This window comes from Hydra vulgaris, chromosome 02 (assembly GCF_038396675.1).
Source record: "Hydra vulgaris chromosome 02, alternate assembly HydraT2T_AEP".
NCBI classification, from domain to species: Eukaryota; Metazoa; Cnidaria; class Hydrozoa; order Anthoathecata; family Hydridae; genus Hydra; species Hydra vulgaris.
The window spans coordinates 9,725,001-9,745,729 of NC_088921.1; the positions used below are offsets into that span (position 1 = coordinate 9,725,001).

General features: G+C 26.5%; 2 protein-coding genes across 7 annotated transcripts in view; both read right to left on the minus strand.

Moving 5' to 3' along the window:
- The window catches only part of LOC136076723 (usherin-like), a 765,758-nt gene that overhangs the window by 309,892 nt on the left and 435,137 nt on the right, over positions 1–20,729 (minus strand). The window lies entirely within an intron of this gene.
- The window catches only part of LOC136076720 (NACHT, LRR and PYD domains-containing protein 3-like), a 49,313-nt gene that overhangs the window by 12,994 nt on the left and 15,590 nt on the right, over positions 1–20,729 (minus strand). For 5 of the 6 annotated variants that reach the window (XM_065790096.1, XM_065790097.1, XM_065790099.1 and 2 more), the window contains one exon: positions 9,845–9,892. The exons of the other annotated variant lie outside the window; for it this stretch is intronic. In XM_065790096.1, the coding sequence (XP_065646168.1) occupies positions 9,845–9,892 (48 nt within the window). The remainder of the gene's footprint in view (positions 1–9,844; positions 9,893–20,729) is intronic. 6 annotated transcript variants of the gene reach the window in all.

Below are 20,729 nucleotides of genomic sequence, written 5' to 3' on the forward strand. Positions count from 1 at the left end.
GAAGATTAAATGAAATCATCAAGTTACCCTTGATCCTATCCAGCCCCATCCTCCCCAATGCCATCATAGGAGCAGTGGTTGGCTATGAAGGCATACTTGTGCTTTTTTTTTAAAATAGGAATAATGCATAAAAAAAAAAACTGATAAAAAATCCGGCGGTTATTATTGTTCAAAAACTGGTCTAGAAACGACGTTTTTTAAACGTTCAAAAAACGTTCTGAATGATTTTAAAAAGACCTATTTTCTAGACCAGTTTTATATAACTGCACTTAAATGGAAAGTCATACCTAAGTCTTTTTATAACGTATTTAGAACGTCCTGTAAGGATATCTTTGAGCGTCTAATCTAGAATCAGTTTAGAATGCATCCGAGATGCTCCATCTGAACATTCATTGTACATTTTTTGTATGTTCCTGTGCTCGCCGCGTAGTGCAAAATTAAGCAAAAAAAAAATTGTTAAATAAAAAATAGCATTTTTAAAAAAAGCTAATGCCATTAGAGTAATTATGAACAGTAGTGTGTGTATATATATATATATATATATATATATATATATATATATATATATATATATATATATATATATATATATATGTATATATATATATATATATATATATATATATATATATATATATATATATATATATATATATATATATATATATATATATATATTAGTAGAAAATCACTTGACAAAAATATTTTTCCATTTTACACTGTGTTTCATCAACAAAGATTCATCAGAAAAATATATATTTGATCTTTGTTGATGAAACACAGTGTAAAATGGAAAAATATTTTTGTTAAGTGATTTTCTACTAATATTATATATAATTGCTCTGTTCTTTTAAGAACATTGAGCACTCTATTGTGTAGAATACTTTTTAAAGTTGTTTAAATATATATATATATATATATATATATATATATATATATATATATATATATATATATATATATATATATATATATATATATATATATATATATATATATATATATATATATATATATATATATATATATATATATATATATATATATGCTCGGCATTAAGTCTTCGAGAGCGATATTCAGAGTTGAAAATTGGATACCATGGGGCCATCTATAAATTATGTATGCAAGTATGGAGAGGGGTCACTCAAAAGAGTACCAGTACGTACAAGAAAAAGGTGGACAATTTTTTGTTTGAATTTTTTTAATGAGAAGTCCAGGAAATCAGACAAAAAAGCTTTGGTTTCTTAGTTAATGCATTTGTCTATCTACTGGAAAATATGTTACTGTAGCTTTGATATTAAATAAAAACGATGAAATATTGCCATTTAAACTAAAAGACGACAATTTAAACTAAAAGATGACTACATAACTTTATTTCCTTTTTGGAGTTAAATTGTTTGATTGCTGGCATTCTAAACAACAGAAACGTTTTTAATTTAAATTAAAGATAAATAATAGTTAAAAATAATAATAAAACGATTAAGAATATTTATTTTATTTACAAAAGATGTGCGAAAAATAAAAACAATAAAACAAAAGAATCTTATGTTTTTACAAAATCTTGTGGATTAAAACTTTTAATTTTTTTAATTTTTTGTTGTTGTTGTTGTTGTTATTGACCTTCTCAAGGCCGAGAAGGCCACTACAGATGAGGAGGCTACTTAATAGTGGTTATAACCTTCTCTCAACTATATAACTCCAAAACACGAACCTTGACAAACAAGGCCGCTGTGCGGAGAAACAAGTTGAGCGCGGTACTACCAGGGACGTGGTGGGGATCAAACTCGGAACCTCTCCCTTATGAAGCGAGCGCTTTACCACTACACCACTACCGCATATAAATGTGTCTTTCGCATAGTGGTGATGTTCTTGTCGCCAGTAACTCCACCAATACTAGCAACATGATTGGTTGCCTTTACGTTACTAATTTTATTTTAATTAATTGATTGCCATTATTGATATTCTCTGCACATCTGTCCGCTTTAATTTGCTCAATATGATTTTTACAGTGCCTAAAAGAAATAACTGCTCGAGTTATTTTCTGAAAATATAACTGAAAATAACTGCTCGAGTTATTTTCATTCTTTCGAAGATAATTCAATGTTTAGATTTTCCATCTATTACCCATTGTTTGAATGCATTCCTGACAAACTCATGTTGCAACATAGCCATTCCATCCAGGAACATTAAATTCAGAATTTACTTTTAAACCCCTTTGGATATCACATCAGCAACAGCAAATTTAATCAAGTTTTTGTTTTTTAATTAAAATTTTCTATTCTCATTAGGACGAAACGTTTTAAAAATAATAAACATTCCATTCTATCTGCTACCAGTTAAGACTTCATACCTTTTCATTCCTTGTTTGTACAAAATAGAAAACTGCTTTCTAATTTAAACTGAACGTGTCATTTAATTATTATCAAGTGAATAATACTTTATATACTTGATTATATACTTAAAAAATATATAATAGACTTATACTAATATAATATATATTATTGTAAGTATATATACTTATACCAATATAATATATAAATAACTTATATACTGACGCTTATTTTGAGAAATGCATTGTGAAACTAGTGACGTAACATTTTTTCTTTTGTTGTTTGTGAGCACGCTTCCTAAAGTTTCAATTCAAAGTTATATAACAAATAAACAGATTGTTTATTAAAACTTTTTTCAATTTTTAGTTTTGATTAGCTTTAATTTTTTTAATAAATAGACTTTTAGCTTAACCGATTCGAAAAACAGCTTAAACGATTCAAAGATACCAATGAAAATATTTAGTTTATTAACTTATATTTGACAAAAAATATTTATTATTCCAACATTTTGATGTTTTTGAATTTTAAATATAATAGTCATTAATTAATAGAATGTGATAGAACCTCTACGAAATGGAAGCTTTAAGTGAAGTTTTAGTTTCATAAACTTTTTACGTAAGATATATTTTTATAAGATATTTATAAATATTATGCTAGATATTTATAAATATTAATCGAGAAGTTTGGAATTTTCATTAAAGTGTTTTTATATTATTACATGGACTTTTATGCAATTCAAAGTAAAAGTTCTAGTCAAGCGAAGTTTTTTGTCAAATGGACCCTAAAAGACTATGAATTAACGAATGGTTTGACTTAACCAGGGGATTAAGTGTATAATATGATAAAGCTCAACTGAAATTAAAAATAGAAACATGCTGGATTTTGAAGAAATAATTATTTTTTGATTTGAATTTATACTGCATAAATTAAATTTAAAGTATGTCACGCATAAATTATGCATGACATACTTTATTATGAATATAACTTCATTATTTATCAATATGCAAACTCTAATGTTTAAACATATTTTGACTTCAACAAAAAAATTTTGCTAAAAATAATTTTTATAAAATCAACTTATAATTTTTTCCCTTGCAAGTTCATTGCAATTTTTTACTCTCGTAACAAAACTAATGAGCACTATTTGTTGCACCAGGAAGGTCGTTTATGTGCGCGAATCGATCGTTCCCGCTTCATCACAAAGCTTATATATATATATATATATATATATATATATATATATATATATATATATATATATATATGTATATATATATAAATATAAATTATGTTAGTGTATTCTACAAACAGAGTGCTTAATGTTCTAAAAGAACAGAGCAATAATAAATTAGTAAAAACAATTATCTAATTTTTGATTACTTCGACACTGTGTTTCACCATCAGTTGGTTCATCAGGAAGAATTCTTCCTGATGAACCTACTGGTGGTGAAACACAGTGTTGAAGTAATCAAAAATTAGATAAGTGTTTTTACTAATTTATATATATATATATATATATATATATATATATATATATATATATATATATATATATATATATATATATATATATATATATATATATACATATATATATATATATATATATTGAAAAAGTTAAATTACAGAATAAGATTTCATGATAAAATAATGAAGAAGGCGGAAACTCAAAAAAAAAGATAAAATTATTTACTTTAAATAATTGCTTAGTAAAGAGAAAACAAACAAACAAACAAAAAAATTACATTAAAGAGAAGTTGAAACTAAGTCAATTTATAAAAATGTTAAAAAAATAAACATAAAAAAAAAAAAAAAAAAAATTTGTATTGCAAAAACTCAATAAAAATATATATATATATATATAAAACAAAAAAAAATTAGATTTGTCTTGATTTTAAAAGTATAAAAGAACATTTTCAGTTAAAAAAATGAGTTTTTTAAAATTTTGTTTAAAGAATCAAAGTTAGGTTCTTGAGAAATGATTTTAGTAGTATTCAAAACTATAAAACTCCATAAAAGTTGTCCACAAAACAAAACAAAAAATCTTCCAAAATTAGTTTGAGAAAATGGTTATTTAATTAAATTCAAGCCTTCATAAAATATTTACTTATATCTCTTTGAAAGTACATGTTGCAGAAAGAAACAAATGTTAATAACAACATATATTGAAAACATTAAACTTGTATATATTAAGAGTAGGGCATCCAATACCGGACCAAAAATGGAATACTGGTTTTTTGGTATTAGGTTAAGTGAAAACTGAAATTAAAACCGGTATTAATACCGGTATTTACAATTACTAAAAAAAAAATTAAGTAAAACCCAAAGCAACAATTAAACGGTTCCAAAACTTTATTTTTTGAGTTAAAATAATATATATAATTAATTAATTTGACACGAAAAACATAAAAAAGTTATTTATTATTAAAATAGGCCCGCAAAAAACATAAATTATTTAAAGTTTCATCATTTAAAGATGATCGAATTTTTGTACATAACATTCCCGATGAAGAGAAAGCCCGTTCAGCTTCTACGCTCGTTGGGGGAATAGTTAAAATATAATTGTAGACCAACGTCAAGTTGGTACCACGTGTGCCGTCTTCCTCAAATATAGAAAGTTTTTTTCTTACCATATTAGTCAAATCGTTAATATTTCACTTTGTTTTTGGTACTGTTTTCATTTTCATCTCATTATTTATGGCGATGTCTAGCTGCTCCTTTAATGTCAAGCTTCGTCTTTAATGTCAAGCTTCGTCTTTAATGTCAAGCTAATGTCAAGGTTCGTCTTCGCACATTATGGTATCTTCGTCATCATCTGTTTCTGTAGGGAATGCTGTAGTTTCAGTTTGTACGGATGAGAGCCGCTGGATAAGATGCACAATTAAATTTACCAAAGCAGTTTTAGTTAGCCGATCAAATATGATATCTGAACCGAAATTATTTTGGATCTCCTTTATGAAGATATTGTATGAGATAAGATAAATTTATGCGTCTTTCTTTTATTTTTTTTAATTAAGGAGGTCTTCATATTGTTACTTAATGGTCCTACACCTAAATTTTGCAGCTTAAATGCCAGGGTTGTATCAGCTGATAGTAGATAAGCTAGTTTCTATGTTGTTAGCAGATTTCACTGGTAACAACATAGAAACTGTTGATAATATTAATTCTAATTCAGATTCCATAAAAATAATACTCGAGTTTAAGTCAATCAGGGCTTTTTGAATAGAATTTTTTAGTTTATAAAAACACTCTAGCATAAAAAGAAAGCTGTTCCATCTGGTCTTATTATCTAATATTAATGACAGGTTTTTACCCTGTTCAGTTTTTACATAAACTTAAAGGGTTTCATTTTTTTTTGGTGATCGTCTGAACAGCTTTACAGCTTTTCTAACTTTGCTTATCAATGGAGCCAAATTATTTGCAAGTTCATTCGAATTTGTTGAGCTCTGAAAAATATTTAGTCCGTCTAAATGGTCTTCATTATATTCATCGGAAGTCTCACCAGCACTATCTTCATCAGATTCAAAATAATCATCTGTTGATTCCACAACTGTTATTTTATACAAGACGTCAACCACAGCCAAATGGATTCCATAGGTTAGACAAAGTTGTTGGTCGATGGACATTAATCTGCCTACTTTCTTCATAACCAAAGCACCATCTGTGGTAATACATACAATATCGCGATCAATTTTTAAGTTGTGTTCTTTCAGTATGTTTTCAATTAACTTAACACACATTTCTGCTGGAAAATGTCCATTAACTCTTGCTAAACCCAAATTCCAAAATCTATTTCGAGAATGAACATTAATGTTCAAATAACATCAATTTTTTACCATTTTTTAAGTCCACTCGTCAAACATAAGACTAAATCAATTTCCTTGATGTTGAAGTTCAGATAATTCTTCTATAATTGAATTTCGAATTTTAGTAGTATATTTCATAACTATTTGGCGAATGGATTCAGATGATTTTGGCACATCAAAACCTCGAGCTACCAGCGATTTTCGTAGCTCATTAGATGTTATAAAAACTCTGAATGGCAAGCTATCGGTAGCCATCATTTTAGCTAAAACATTTGGCAGTGTATCTTCGTCTTCGTTTTTCGTATAAAAAGTTGTGATTTTATTTCTGGGCCTAACGAGTTGCAAATCAGGTGTAGTCGTTAGCAACTCGTAGTTTAATATAATTATATGAATTACATATTGAATTATATGAACTTGTCATATAATTATATTTTATTTCGTTAAATGTGTTATACTTTAAACTGACTGCGAATCATAAACAAAAATAATATAAATTACATATATATATACACATCATTTCGCAATCGCAATTCCCAAGCAGTCTTAAAAAGCATACTTATACAAGCCTATAAGTCATTACTTTTAAATTCGTTTTCTATTTTGAGAAGTTGTTATTTTAAGCACGTGCAAACCAGTGATTACAAAATACCAAATATCAGACAAGATTTAAAACATGAAAAAAAATATAACATCTCTATATTATATGAATAAAAAAACATAACTAAGTCTGTAATAGAGATGTAGTTATGTCTTTATATTATAGAGATGCTTTTAGGTTTTTTTATCTTGCCTATTAATACGTGTGATTTAATATTTATTCTTTTTAAATTTATTCTTTAATTTAAATTTAGTCTTTATTTGTTGTTGCTATATTTGCAAATATATATATAAAACAAATAAAATGAAGCACAACACAACAAAGTTACAAAAAACAAAGTGAAAATTTTTTTGTTATCCGTTTTTATAATCAAAGTTTTTTTTGTGATATTTTCATGCCTATAACTCTCTAAAAATGTCTGTGTCAAAACACGCACGAAGTCTAATGGAACAGTTTCTGTGCAATGAAAAAAATAATTGAAATACCAGTATATACCTGTATTGAGAACTCAGTAATAGAAAAATGGCCGGTAAACCGGGATACCGGTTTTCGGTATACTGGTATTGGATGCCCTAATTAAGAGCTTTCATCTCATATAAAAGAGACTTTGCATGAGCAAAACAGTCCTTAAAACTTGTGCACTTAAAAAGCATGCAACATGCTTCTGCTGCCGATAGAGAAGTTCAAGTTTACTTTTATTAGTACTACCCCATGCAATGTTTACATAGTTAATATGACAAAAATTAAAGAGTAATATAATTGAAATAAGTTATGTTTGTTAAGAACATTTTTTTTGTTTTGTATAAAATACCTAAGCACTTTGAAATTTTACGCCACAAGTTAGCAATGCTGTTTTTCCATGTTAAATTTTCATCAATATAGACACCTAAAAATCTTGTCACTAAAACTCTTTTAATAATTATATTATCCATATATAGAAAAGACATGCTACTAGGCAGCAGATGTTTTTTACCATAAGTATAAAAAAGAATCCATTTAATTTTATCAATATTTAATGACAATTTATTAAATTTAAATTATGCAGAAATTTTGACTAGTTCAATCTTCATGATGTGAAAAAGTGTCAAGATGTTATTATGAGAAATAAATAAATTAGAATCATCAGCAAACATATTTTTTATTAGGTTAGAAGCTTTAGATAGACGAAAAAATCATTAACTATCAACTCATTGAAATATTCTGACTGTAATTTAAACACAGTAAAAACATCTTTTAGGCCTATTGCATTATTATCTACTTAACTATTATCTATTTGTTTCAAAATTATGTCAAATTGCTAACTTAACAAAATTTTCAAAAATAGGTGACTGTGGTTTTTGATAAATATCAATTTTATTCAATTTTTTTTCAAAATAAATGTTATTATTTAATTATATTTTTTGGTACATACTTTTATGCTATTTTAAATTTAATTTGTTTGTAATTTTAAATATAATATTTTTGCCTAAAATTGCAAATTGTTCTCTAAAGAGTAGTGCTATAGCCTCACTAGCATTAAAAGATCCAATAAAAACATCCCCTTAACTATCAGAATCTCTGTCACCAAAAACTAAAGTTGTATTAATTGGAGATAAAGGATTAGTGGGCTCATTTACTTGTCTACTTGTTCTAAATATTGAAGCTAGCACAGGAAAACCAAGGTTTCCTCAGCAAGGTTTGCTGGTGCTTCTGCTACAGTATTTCAAATAAATTACGTAGATTTTCAGACCTTTTCATTCATTGCAGTCTTGGCTTGCATGTCTATTGACTTTAAAGCACAACCGAGTGTACCAGATAAAAAAAGTTTTTGTTCAAAAACGTATGCTCTTCCTTTGGATTTCATAGAATTAAAAAATGACACTTGAGATGAAATTTGTTTTTGTAAACTTTGTTACGTGTATAGCCATCCACAAAAAATTTTAATTCTTAAAATTACTCAAAACTTTATTAACAAATCAACTTGAATTCAAATGCAAAAAAAAGCTACGTTAATAGTTATGAACCGAGAATTTTTCTATCACTTTCATTATCATTAAAATCAATGCCACATATTTTTCTACAATTTTTAACAAATTAAGCTAAAATTTCTTGTTATGATATTAATTAGCTAGATTTTTTCTTTTTAACACAAAATACAATGCAGGTAAGTTATAAATTTGTTATTAAAAAAAGTTCAAACTCTGTTGGAGTTACTGTAATAAATGTAAGTGTTAACTTTGTAAACAACAAAAATGTTAAAAAAAAACGCCAGAACTTTGGAAAATTCACATTTTGCTAAATAAAAATTTAAAAGTGTTCAAACTAAGGATCTTTATTCAAAACTTTAAATATGTCTTCACATTATTTTAACAACAAAAACTCAGTTTTTAATAAAACTTCGGAATAAACAAAACTTTTTGGTGTTTAGTGAAAGATAATTTAAACAATTCAATCTATAATTGTTTCTTATGATGCATTTAGTATTTTTGAAATTGTTACCAGACTTGCATTTTTGTCATTATTCCTTTTTTCTTATTTTGTAATTGCTTAGGCCTTGTTACCTTTTTTACTTTTCAAAATTAATTAAAAAAAATTTTGATGAGTTTTTTTTTGAAATAATTACATTCGTGAATCTTTTTTGGAAACAGGTATGCTTCCCAAGCTGAATCCTTTGTTTAATTACAACTTTCATTTTGTAAAAAGTCTCCAGTTGTGGCATAAACTAAAGCACTTAATGAAATCCAAATATTTTTTTCGTAACCACTGCAGACAAAATATAAAAGACAAAATGTAAGCTAATTAAGTTTTTAGTACTACCCCATGCAATATTTACATAGTTTATTGTTTAATAACACATGTTTTTAAAAACAGATACTTATTAACACAAAATACAACGCAGGTAAGTTATAATTTTTTAAAAAAAGTTTAATGAAAACTATTTTTACAACACTATACTGTAACTCATATTTACAACAAAAAACCACCAAAATAACTAAAACAAGTCACTTTTTTTACCTAACATTTGAAGCTTTACTTTTACTTTTTAAGCAAACAAAAGAATATTAAAACCTGATTCCTACAAATCATTTTGAAATACACTAAATGTAAAGTAATTAAAAAAAGACAAGTACCTTCGATATCATAAAATCTTGAAGTTATTTTTGGCGAACCTGAAGTTTCTAAATGATTCAATTTAAAAGCTTTGAAAAAAAAACTTTTGTGAGCACAAAAGAACACAAAACTTACAGAAGAATAAAAGTAAAAAACAATGTTCTAAACAAGTTTCTATTACAAGCAACAACAATCTTCTATTACAAGCAATAACAATCTTCTGTTACAAGCAATAACAATCTTCTATTACAAGCAATAACAATCTTCTATTACAGGCAATAAATATTTTCATATAGAGAACATTAATAAAAAAATTATTAACAAACTGACTTTATTGTCAAAAAAAGCTACACTATTTTTTGACAATATTTTATAGTACTGTGAATAACATAGTGAAACTTATTCAACAAATCAAAACTTTTTATTCATTCATTAGTAAGTTATATTAATGTTACTTTACTCCAAAAACTTAAATATTTTATTATAACTTTGATGTTTATAAGATTTTGTTTTTTATGGTTATGTGTACTAATATTAAATAAAAATAAATTAGGCTTGTTATTTTAACATGTGTTGCAAACTTTTAAAATGGTATCACTTTTAGAACAACCTCTTTAATTTCTGCACATTACAATAATTAGTGCCATCGGAAGCATTCATTGCAAAATCATTACTCAATCTTTACTAAATAATTATGCCATGTTTTGAAATTACTGTTGTAAGAAAATATCAGCAATAAGTTTTTGAGTAGCTCGAGCACCTTAGATCATCTCTGCTCAGAACAATCTTACGGTATGTTGATATTGTTTTGAAGAGCATTACCAATCCTAAGATGTGCAAACATTTTCCTAGCTTATTATCAGTGAGTGGTGGCCCCAGAGGCTATGCAGAAATTATTTATAACTCCTGGATTAGTTATTGTTCAGTTATTTAACAATATATAAATACTTTTCAACAAAGAAACTGTTTTAGGAAATAAACGTTGGTTGATAAAAATTATCCATCAACTTTTATTTCATTCTCAAAAATTATTCATATGTTGATTTTGCCATATATGCAGATGATAGAATCAACTTATGGATTTTACTATAAGCATATTGGCAAATTACCATATAAATAGGCATTTTAGGAAAAATCCTGCATGGGCTTTTTGGAGCCAACACTCTACTGTTTATCATTGACAATTTCCATGAAGTACAAAAGTATTATTATTAACAGCCAAACATTTATGCCATTAAAAAGATGAAATGGGTAAAAAATGAAAAAAAGAATAAATCATGTCAATCATTAATGAACACTTTGGTGACACATACTCTGTCTAAAATGTTTATTGTCTTCTGCATATCACTGATGAAGTTGAATACTTTAAATATAGTTTGGACTAGGTTTCTTGCTTCTAGTTAATATTTTTTCACAATTAATTGTAAAGCAAGATTATTGACAAAAAATTAGGAAGCAGCTGAGTTGAAATTTGACCGGGGCCAGGTTTGATAAAATATAGACGGGGCTGGGGGCAGGGCTAGTTTGTGACCAAGACTGCATACATCCTAAGCCTTACAGGGAAGCGCGTGCAGTCACATGCCTTGTTCGTCCACATTTAAAGTAATTTTTTTAGATTAACTGACCACAGCAGTTTTAATAATTCGCGGCAAAAAGCTAAACTATCTACTTAGGAAAAAAAAAAAGCCTTAAAAAAACAAAATAAAAATGTAACAAAATATCAAGTTTAATTAAACAAACTAGAAAATTTAACAATTAAAAAAAGAAAATAAAAAAAATTTTTTATACAACTTTTGTATTCTTTTTTTTATAGTCGTTGTTGAATAAAATATTATCTTTTATAACGATTTAGCATTTGTAAGTTTTGATATGCATTTTATTCACAATTTTTATCATTCCGTATAATTAAGAAACTAATTTGCTATGTACACTGAAACTATATGAAATTTTGGTAAATTTTTTTTCCTACGTTTATTTGTTTATTACGTTTATACATTTATTTCTTTTAACGTCTTTTCGCTTTTAAAAAAGTTTTTACTATATCAGACGTTTTTTCTCAATACTTATATAATAGGAAAACAAAAAAAAAAAATTGTTATTTATTTGTAAAAAAAAACTATTTGATTAATAAATTTTGCTAATGATGGAATAAGTTAAACAAAAGAATAACATAGTTTCTTTAATAAATGTTAATACAAATTACTAGAGATATTGAACATAAACATAACTGTTTACAAAAAATGTATTTAAAAACATAAAAAAAAGTTTTAAATAGGCTCCTAAAAATTTTGTTAAGAAAGTTCAGTAAATTAAGAATGCACAACGCCCACAAAATTTTGCAGCAACTTTTCATTTTTTTACATCAAAAACTTGCAAAAAAACAAAATTGTAAGGATATTGTATGCCAGTATCTAAAAAAATAGCAAATATAAATGTTTGTATCCATATTATAAATGCATAAATGCGCACATTTTCATGGGTCTGATTTTTCATGGATCTGATCTTTTTACTTCTCCCTAAAATAGGGCAGAGTTATTTGGAAAGAACTTTGTTACTGACTTTACTCTTGAATCAAATGGCCATATTCTTCCTGTCATACCAGTTAAAAAGATTAACCTATTGTTAAACATTCAAACCTCTCTTGTTTCCAATGCTTAAATTAATTCTCAATTAATTACTTTGACTGGTGACCCCTTGGTTATTTTGTGCGCTGTACTATAAGTTTTTTGGTGGCTTATTGGTAGCCAATCAATGGTAGCTATTCAGCATCTTAAAGGATTTTAAGAAATAAACTATCATTAAAGTATATGTAAATAAAAAGTAAAAACTTTGAACCTCACAGAAAATGTTGAAGTAATCTTATGACAGATCTTCTCTTAATTCAAATAAATATGACTTAAGTAACATTTTTGCTAAATAACTAAAAGTTAGGAACAAATAAATCAAATTAAAAACAATATTGCTATGTTGTTATATAACAATGTTATTATATATACTATTGCACAAATGTAATATTTTAGTTTTTTCAGAAATTAAGCAAGGAGAAGAATGAAAAATAGATTAAACTTTTTCAAGAAAAAAAATACTGAAGTCGACTCTTTGGAAAAAACTATTATTGATAAAGATGGTTTTTTCTGAAATTGAACAAGGAGAAGAATGAAAAAGAGATTTTTTCAAGAAATAAATGTTAAAGTTATCGCTATGTAAAAGACTAATACTGAGCTTAATAAAGATGCTGATAACTTTGCATTTGAAGCAGAAAAATTGCAGTTTACAAAGAAAGTATTCTCAGTGAATTGAAATCCAAAAACATAAATATGGTAGAACTTAAGAAAATAATTCATTAATCCAAAATTTATGAATTATTTTTATTATTTCATGTAATAAAGTTTTATTTCTTGATGGTAGCACAATGTTAAAAATACCCATTCCTGGTCTTCACAAAATAACAGAGGGGCCATTAGTCAACAACCGCCTGGAATGTCCAAAATTGCAGTTTTTACCTCTCAAAATAACGAAATAACGAGGGGTCACCAGTCAACGACTGCCTGGAATGTCCAAAACTGATGTTTTGACTTCTAAACATAAAGTTTTAGAAAAAATGTTTTAACAAACAAAAAAGATGTATTTAGAAAATGCTAAAAATTTGTAACACTTAAAATATTTTAGACTGAAATATTTTGAAAAAGCGTCTAAAAAATACTTACCATTTATAAAATCTAATAAGTTAATGTTTTAAGAAAAAAATTTATAAATATCAAATAAATTGATGATTTGATACATATTTTATGTAACTTTTCTAAACTATGAAAACTTTTATTAAAGTGTATAAATCTTTTCAACACTATATAAACCTTTATAATGCTATATAAACCTTTTTAACACTATATAAACCTTTGTAACACTATATAAACCTTTATAACACTATATAAACCTTTATAAAAGTGTCAAATCAATATTTAAAGTTTGTTATTTAAAGCTGAATTTCTCTGTTCTTGATTTTAACTTTTAAGAAATAATATCTTGAGTTTTTTTTTTCAGATCCCATTAAAATTTTACCAAAAAATTTTAAGGGTCAAAGAGATTGATTTAAGCTAAGGATTAAAAATAAATCAGCACAAACTTGTTTCTTTTATGCTTTTGTCAAAATCCTAGTTTTAAGAAATATTACTCACAGGAAAAATCATTTCACACCAAAAACTTTCTAAACTCATATCATGATTATTATTTTACAATAGCAGGAAATCTTTACATAACATAACTGCAACCTCCACCTTGAAAACCAAAATCCTGACTCCCTCTATATAATCTTTGCAAAAAGCACTGGGCTAAATAGTATTTTAATACAAATATTTATACTTGCATAGAAAGAACTAAGCTATCTTTTGATCATTTTAATAAAACAAATCATTTTGAATTCGGAGACTATCCTGACAAAATTTACTTTTAAAATTGCTGAAGATGTCCCTATTATCACAAATGGTTCCCAACTAGATCATTGTAAGCTTTTTAAATCAATCTAATAGTCTTTCTATTTAACCTAATAGCCTTCGATTTGGTTTTCATAAAATGCATTGTAATCAAACACTCATAAACATAACTGTGACAAATATGTGAAGTTCTTGATTAAAAACTGGTGGAGCATTTTTTGATTTGCATAAAATGTTTGATACTGTTGACCATAAAATTCTGCTGTCTAAATTGAATTATTAGGATGTCAGAAGAGTTGCACTTAAATGGTTTAATTGTATCTCTACAAGTATTCTCAGTTCGGAAGCATTAGTTGAATCTTGGGTTCTCTCCTCTTCCTCATTTTTATGAATGATTTAGACATATGTATAAAACTTTCCAAAACAAATCATTTTGCTGATCGTACCAATCTACTTATTGTTAGTAGATCTCTATGAAAATTCCATAAGAATCCTAACCATAACCTTGCATGTTTGGTTCAATTTTTATCTCCATTTATTAGGTTTTTAATTTGAGATGTATTTATCTCCGAAAATGGAGATAAAATACTAAAATTAAAATCTTAAACTAAAAACCTAATAAATTTCAAAATAAACCTATACAAATAATTCTTTTCCAGCCAAGCACTTTTAATCCAGACTGTATTATATACTTATAAAAAATTTAGATGAATTCATCTGCTTGTTAAACTGTGCTTTTGTATGAGACATCATTCATAATAACATGCCTATTGCTTTTAACACCTATTTTAAAATCACAAATGATATTCAGTACTACAAACTTAGATTGGTATCTTGTTATAATCCAGCTGTTTATCTAAAATATAAATGTTTTTAGATTTACAATAATTTCAAACCTATTCCATTTCTTATTTTGATTGTTTTTCAAAAAATTGTGACGAACCCAAATCACAAAGAAAATTATTTTAGCTCTTAAAGTATTTGTGAGTATTACTTAGAAAACTTTTTGGAATATTTGGAGTTCATTACTTTTTATCGTAAAAAAGTTTTCATAAAAGTAACTGAAAAATGAATAAACTGTTTGGTAGAGAATTGAATAGGGAATCTTTGAGAAAAATAATAAAATTGGATAAGAAATAACAGAGTTAAAGGCAAATAAAAAAAAGTCTGGTTCTTTATTAGCCACTGACACAATAAAGCAAATTATCGATTTGCAACAAAAAATAGAACAAGCAACAAAACTAAACATGTAAAAATGAATGTATTAAAAAAAAAAGTTAAATATTTAATAAAAAAAGGGATAACATAAAAATATAACTTTCATAAAAAATGTTATACATACAGGATTTTCAATTTTATAAATATTACTAAGTACAAAATCAATTTAAAAAGACATAGGAATAAAATTTAACATAAAATAAAAGGTTTAATGAATATTATTTTTACAACACTGTAACACAAGAATTAGTAACATATAAAATATTTTGTGCCACAAAACATTTTTGAATATAGTTAATATTAAATATATCAAGCAATTTTAAATATATCATGCATTATATTTACCTTTCTTAACTTTTTAATTAAAAAAAAATATTTTTTGAGCAAAGAAACATAAAAACATGATAAAAGTACAAATGCAAAAAACAAAGTACAAGTCTAGCAAATCTTCTATTACTAGCAGTAACCAAATAATAACTGACAAAAACTAGGGCTGAAACTTTCAAAAAAAATTTTTTTTAATGAACTTATACACTTTTATAAAATTTATTTCTTTGTTTTAAAATATGTGTTTTATCATTGTAGTATTTGGGTATACTTTAAATATTTCAACCAATAATATGAAATAATAAAGACCCACAAGCCAAAAAAAAAACATCAATTTTAAAAAAGACAAGTTTTTTTTGTAAAATGATTGCTAGGAAACATTTTCCTAAAAAGTACATGTTTTAAATGCATTAGCTGCATTAGATTATAATAACTGATCTAAAAATGATATTAGAAAGCACATAAATAAATATAAAATAATATTATAAAATATAAATATTAGAAATATTAGAAAATATTAGAAAACATATATATAAATATAAAATATATATAAATATAAAAGTTGTCCTTGATGGATAGCACTCTTATTCATATTCTGTAAATTAAGGGGCTCCTCAAGGTTCAATCCTTGGCCCTATACTCTTTTTAATTTACATTAACAATCTTCCAGATATTCTCACATCTAAGGTGGCATTGTTTGGTGATGATATTACCTTTTATTCTTGTCATGATAAGAAGCCAACACTCTCAGATTGTTTGGAGGGGGCATTTGAGCTTTATAAGAAAGTCACTTCTGCTACAGCATGGGGCTCACAGTGGCTGGTGAACTTTAACTCAGATAAAACTCAATTTAGATCTTCCTATATTCATGGACTGTAATGTACTCGATGAGTCATCTAACCTTCACCTGCTAGGATTAATTCTTACTTTCAATTTTTCTTGGAAACCATATATCAAATCTGTTGCAAAATTAGCATCTGCAAAGGTTGCATCTCTTTATGAAGCTCAACATTTTCTTACTCCGGATTCTATTCTCTACCCTATAAATCTCAAATCCGGCCTTGTATGTATACTGTTGTCATATCTGGGGAAGATTTTCTAATGATGCCCTTTCTTTTTTAGACAAGGTGCAAAAACGCATTGTAAACATAATTAGACCTGCTCTTGCAGCCAACCTCCAACTATTATCACATTGTAATGTTGCTTCTCTTTCTCCTTTCTACAAATACTTTAATGGGCACTGCTCTAAAGAGCTAGCGCCTCTTGTGCCATCTACTAAAATTCATTCTCATGTTTTTTCCGTCATTCAATTAAGTCTCATCCTATTTCTGTGACTGTTCCTAAATGCTCTAAAAACTCTTGTTTGTCTGATTTTTTTCCTTGAACATCTGTTCATTGGAGACTTTAGATGTAAGACCTTTGCTAATAATAGTGAGAAGATCGGATAATAGTTGCAAGGGTCAAAATGTTATCCAGAGTTTTGAAAAATTGGAACCATAGATATCATTTTCCAGCAGATAGGAAAACAAGATTTAGTTGAGCACTTATTAAATAGTTTACAGAAAATTGAAGAGAGTTATGGAAAAAAATTTTGTAAGACTATGACTGGAATGTTGTCTGGAACACAAGCCGAAGAGGAGTTTAACTGAGATATGACTTTAGCAATGGACGCTGGAGTGATTTGAATGTCCAACAATGGGTTAACCTGTTTAACTGGAATGACAGGAAGAGTTTTATTAAAATTAAGAAAAGTTTTTTTCAAATAATTCTCTCTGACCCTTGAGAGAGATAATAAGACCAGTCCCATGAATTAGAGATGAAATGTTAGACTTAGCTTTACTAATGACACTCTAGTAGATTTTTCAATAGTCTTTAGTATCTAACTACTGAGAAATTAAAGATTTAATAAACTAATAAGAATAAACTGGGAATAATGGGAATAAACATTTAAGATTATAAAAAAATGAAATAAATATTCAAAAGTACATAAAAAAGAGAAAACTGGTTTTACTTAATAAAACTACTATGCTCTCCAAGAAAAAATGACCTTATGAACTGTTTCTTCATAAATTTTTGTAACCAAGTACATTCTTTCTTGGTTACTTCTTGAAAAAATTTCTTGCTTTTGACAACCTTTGAGTACCAAATTTGAAAGGGATCCTAAAGAGCCAAGACAAGCTGTGTTGAAATTAAAAAGAATGATTAAAAAAATGTTTAGGCTGAATTTTTTTGAGTAAAACAAAATAATAAACGTATACCAAGAAACACTAACTTTGTAGTTTTTCTCCAAGCTTGCCGCCTCCATGTAAGCGCGTTGCTTCAAGTCTTTAAAATATACACTGCAATCTACAGACTTTAAAATTTATTTAAGCACATTTCTTTATTAAGTAAATTATTATTATTATTAATTTTTTTGAATTAATATTAATTGTATTTGTTTTATTTGTTTTTTAAAATAAGCCTTCATTATTAATCATTCGACTTTCCTATTAATTTTATAGGAAGCTAAACATATGAATGTCTTTTGATAGAGCGCGAGAACCAAATAAAATTAAAAATTTAATGATACACTCTTACATATAATAAATATATTAAAAAGACATTGATCATCTTATATATGCTGAATCTTTTATCTTTTCATGTAAACAATGTGAACTTTTTTTCTAGTTTCTTTAAGCCGTTTATCGCTATTATGTTTTAGTTTTCCTATCGAAATGACATTTTAAAAATTCTTAAATTTTTAGTTAATAAATAATTTTGGTAAACGACATCATTTATTAGAGATATTTGCAGAATTCTTTAATTTATACTTAGAAAGTATTAATATTATGTCAATTTAGTGCAAATTGATAAATTTAGATGATTTGCATATGAATTTAAAACTAATTTTGTGTTTTGCATTTGGATGTTGATAACTAACTGATTAAAATGTTGGCAACTCCATACTGATTCGAACCTTGAATCAGTATGAAGAGAAACCTAAAAAAAGACAAAGAAAATTGTATGGATAAAAAAACTATAAATATAAATTATAAATAGTTGACAATAGGTGTAAATGTGGGTACTGTAAAACTATGGCACTTGATAAAGAATGTTTTTGTTATGTTAAAATAAATGAAATAAATATTTTAGATCAACAAATATTTCAAATTAAGTAACATTCTTAAAAATATAAACTAATGGACGCAATATTAAAAAAAATAATAACAAACATTAACTTTTTCTCCATTATGGCTACGCAAAGTAAAAAAAAGTTGTTTTTTTTTTAAAGAGTAGAAATGCATAACAGAGCATAGATGTTTTTTGACTGGTTACATTGAATGTCACTAAAAATATATCCATATCCAAAACCCTATATGGATATCAATGGCTTGTCTGAATGACAGGGAAGAAGCTTGTATGTCAGATTCATCTGAAGAAACCACTTATAATTATTTATATATATGAGCATTTCTGAAAACTTACGCAGGGAAACTTGTATATGTTTTGTCTATTATTTTCCTATAAATAAATATGGCTAAATCTCAAACTTACTCTTATTTAATTGTAATCTATATAAATATTTTTTAAACAAAAAATGGTATACATTAGTAATGCTATCAAAGAATAAATTAAGTTTGAACCGGAATCGTGCACAGAAATGAAAATGCTAATATAAGTTTGTTGTTAAAAATTTTCCTTTAGTTTACTAAATAAATTTGCTTTCATTTATTGAACTTTTTTTTTACTTAAAAATGAGTAAATTTCTCAGTTTCTTGCACAGAATGTTTAGATATGTCGCTTTTCACTAATTTACATGGTTAACCTACTGCAAACTTTGAAGTTATAATCGAAAAAATTCTACTGGCAAGTGTTATTTCAGCAATCAGAGCCAGATTTCTAGATGATAATGGAATTTACACAAATTTCAATGGAGAAGATGAAGGTACTTTAAGGATATCTGAAGTCGAAGAGACATGGAAATACATTGAAGGGTTTGCCACAAACTCTAAAAAATGTTATTTGCACTAGCACACTTTGTTTAACAATATAAATAAATATACATACACACACATATATGACATATATATGCATGTATATATACAGTGAGGGTTAAAGTGTCAGTTTGACCCAAGTGCCAATTGTTGAAGTAGGACCTAAAACAAAAAGATCCTCCAGACATCACAAATGACAAATAATTACTGTCACATGCTGTGCGCAGGTTTACAGCGCTGCTGTATGAAAATTCTGTTATTGCGATATTAGTTAATCTCTAAAAACCCATCAAAAACTCTTCCTTTACTTAAAAACGAATAGCTTTATTTTCAACTGATATAAAAAAAAGTAAAAGACATGTACAATTACAATATTATAACATAAAGACAAAATATGAAACTATACAATTAAGTAAAAGAAAGTATAAAATAGTGATTTGTACTGAAAATGCATAACTTATGACTGACAGGAATCACCAAAAATATAATGCGGAATTTGAGACTAACAAATTCAACATCAACGAATGCAAAGAAAGTATTTCTAACAGACAGCTTTTTGTCATTTAAAGCAATAAATAATATTTTATGTCAATAATTCAAGACAGATGGCAAAAAACATATAAATAATATTTCCCATTTTATATGTTGTATTTCGCAACTATTTTACATTAAAAACAGTCTTTTAAAATTTTAAAAAAACTACCCAAATTGACAAAAGTTTTTTATTAAATGATTTCAATTTTGAAATTGACTCGATAATGCCTCACTTTTTTGCAACCTTTACCAATAATCGTTCAATTTAAAAAAAAAAATAAGCAATACATGTTTTACAGAATAAATTTGATTAAATATATTCTTGCATGATTAACTTGGAACTCTGAAAAAAATTTTTAGATTTCATATTCAAATTCTTCAATGATGCCATATACTAAAACTCTTAGGAATTAAACATGCTT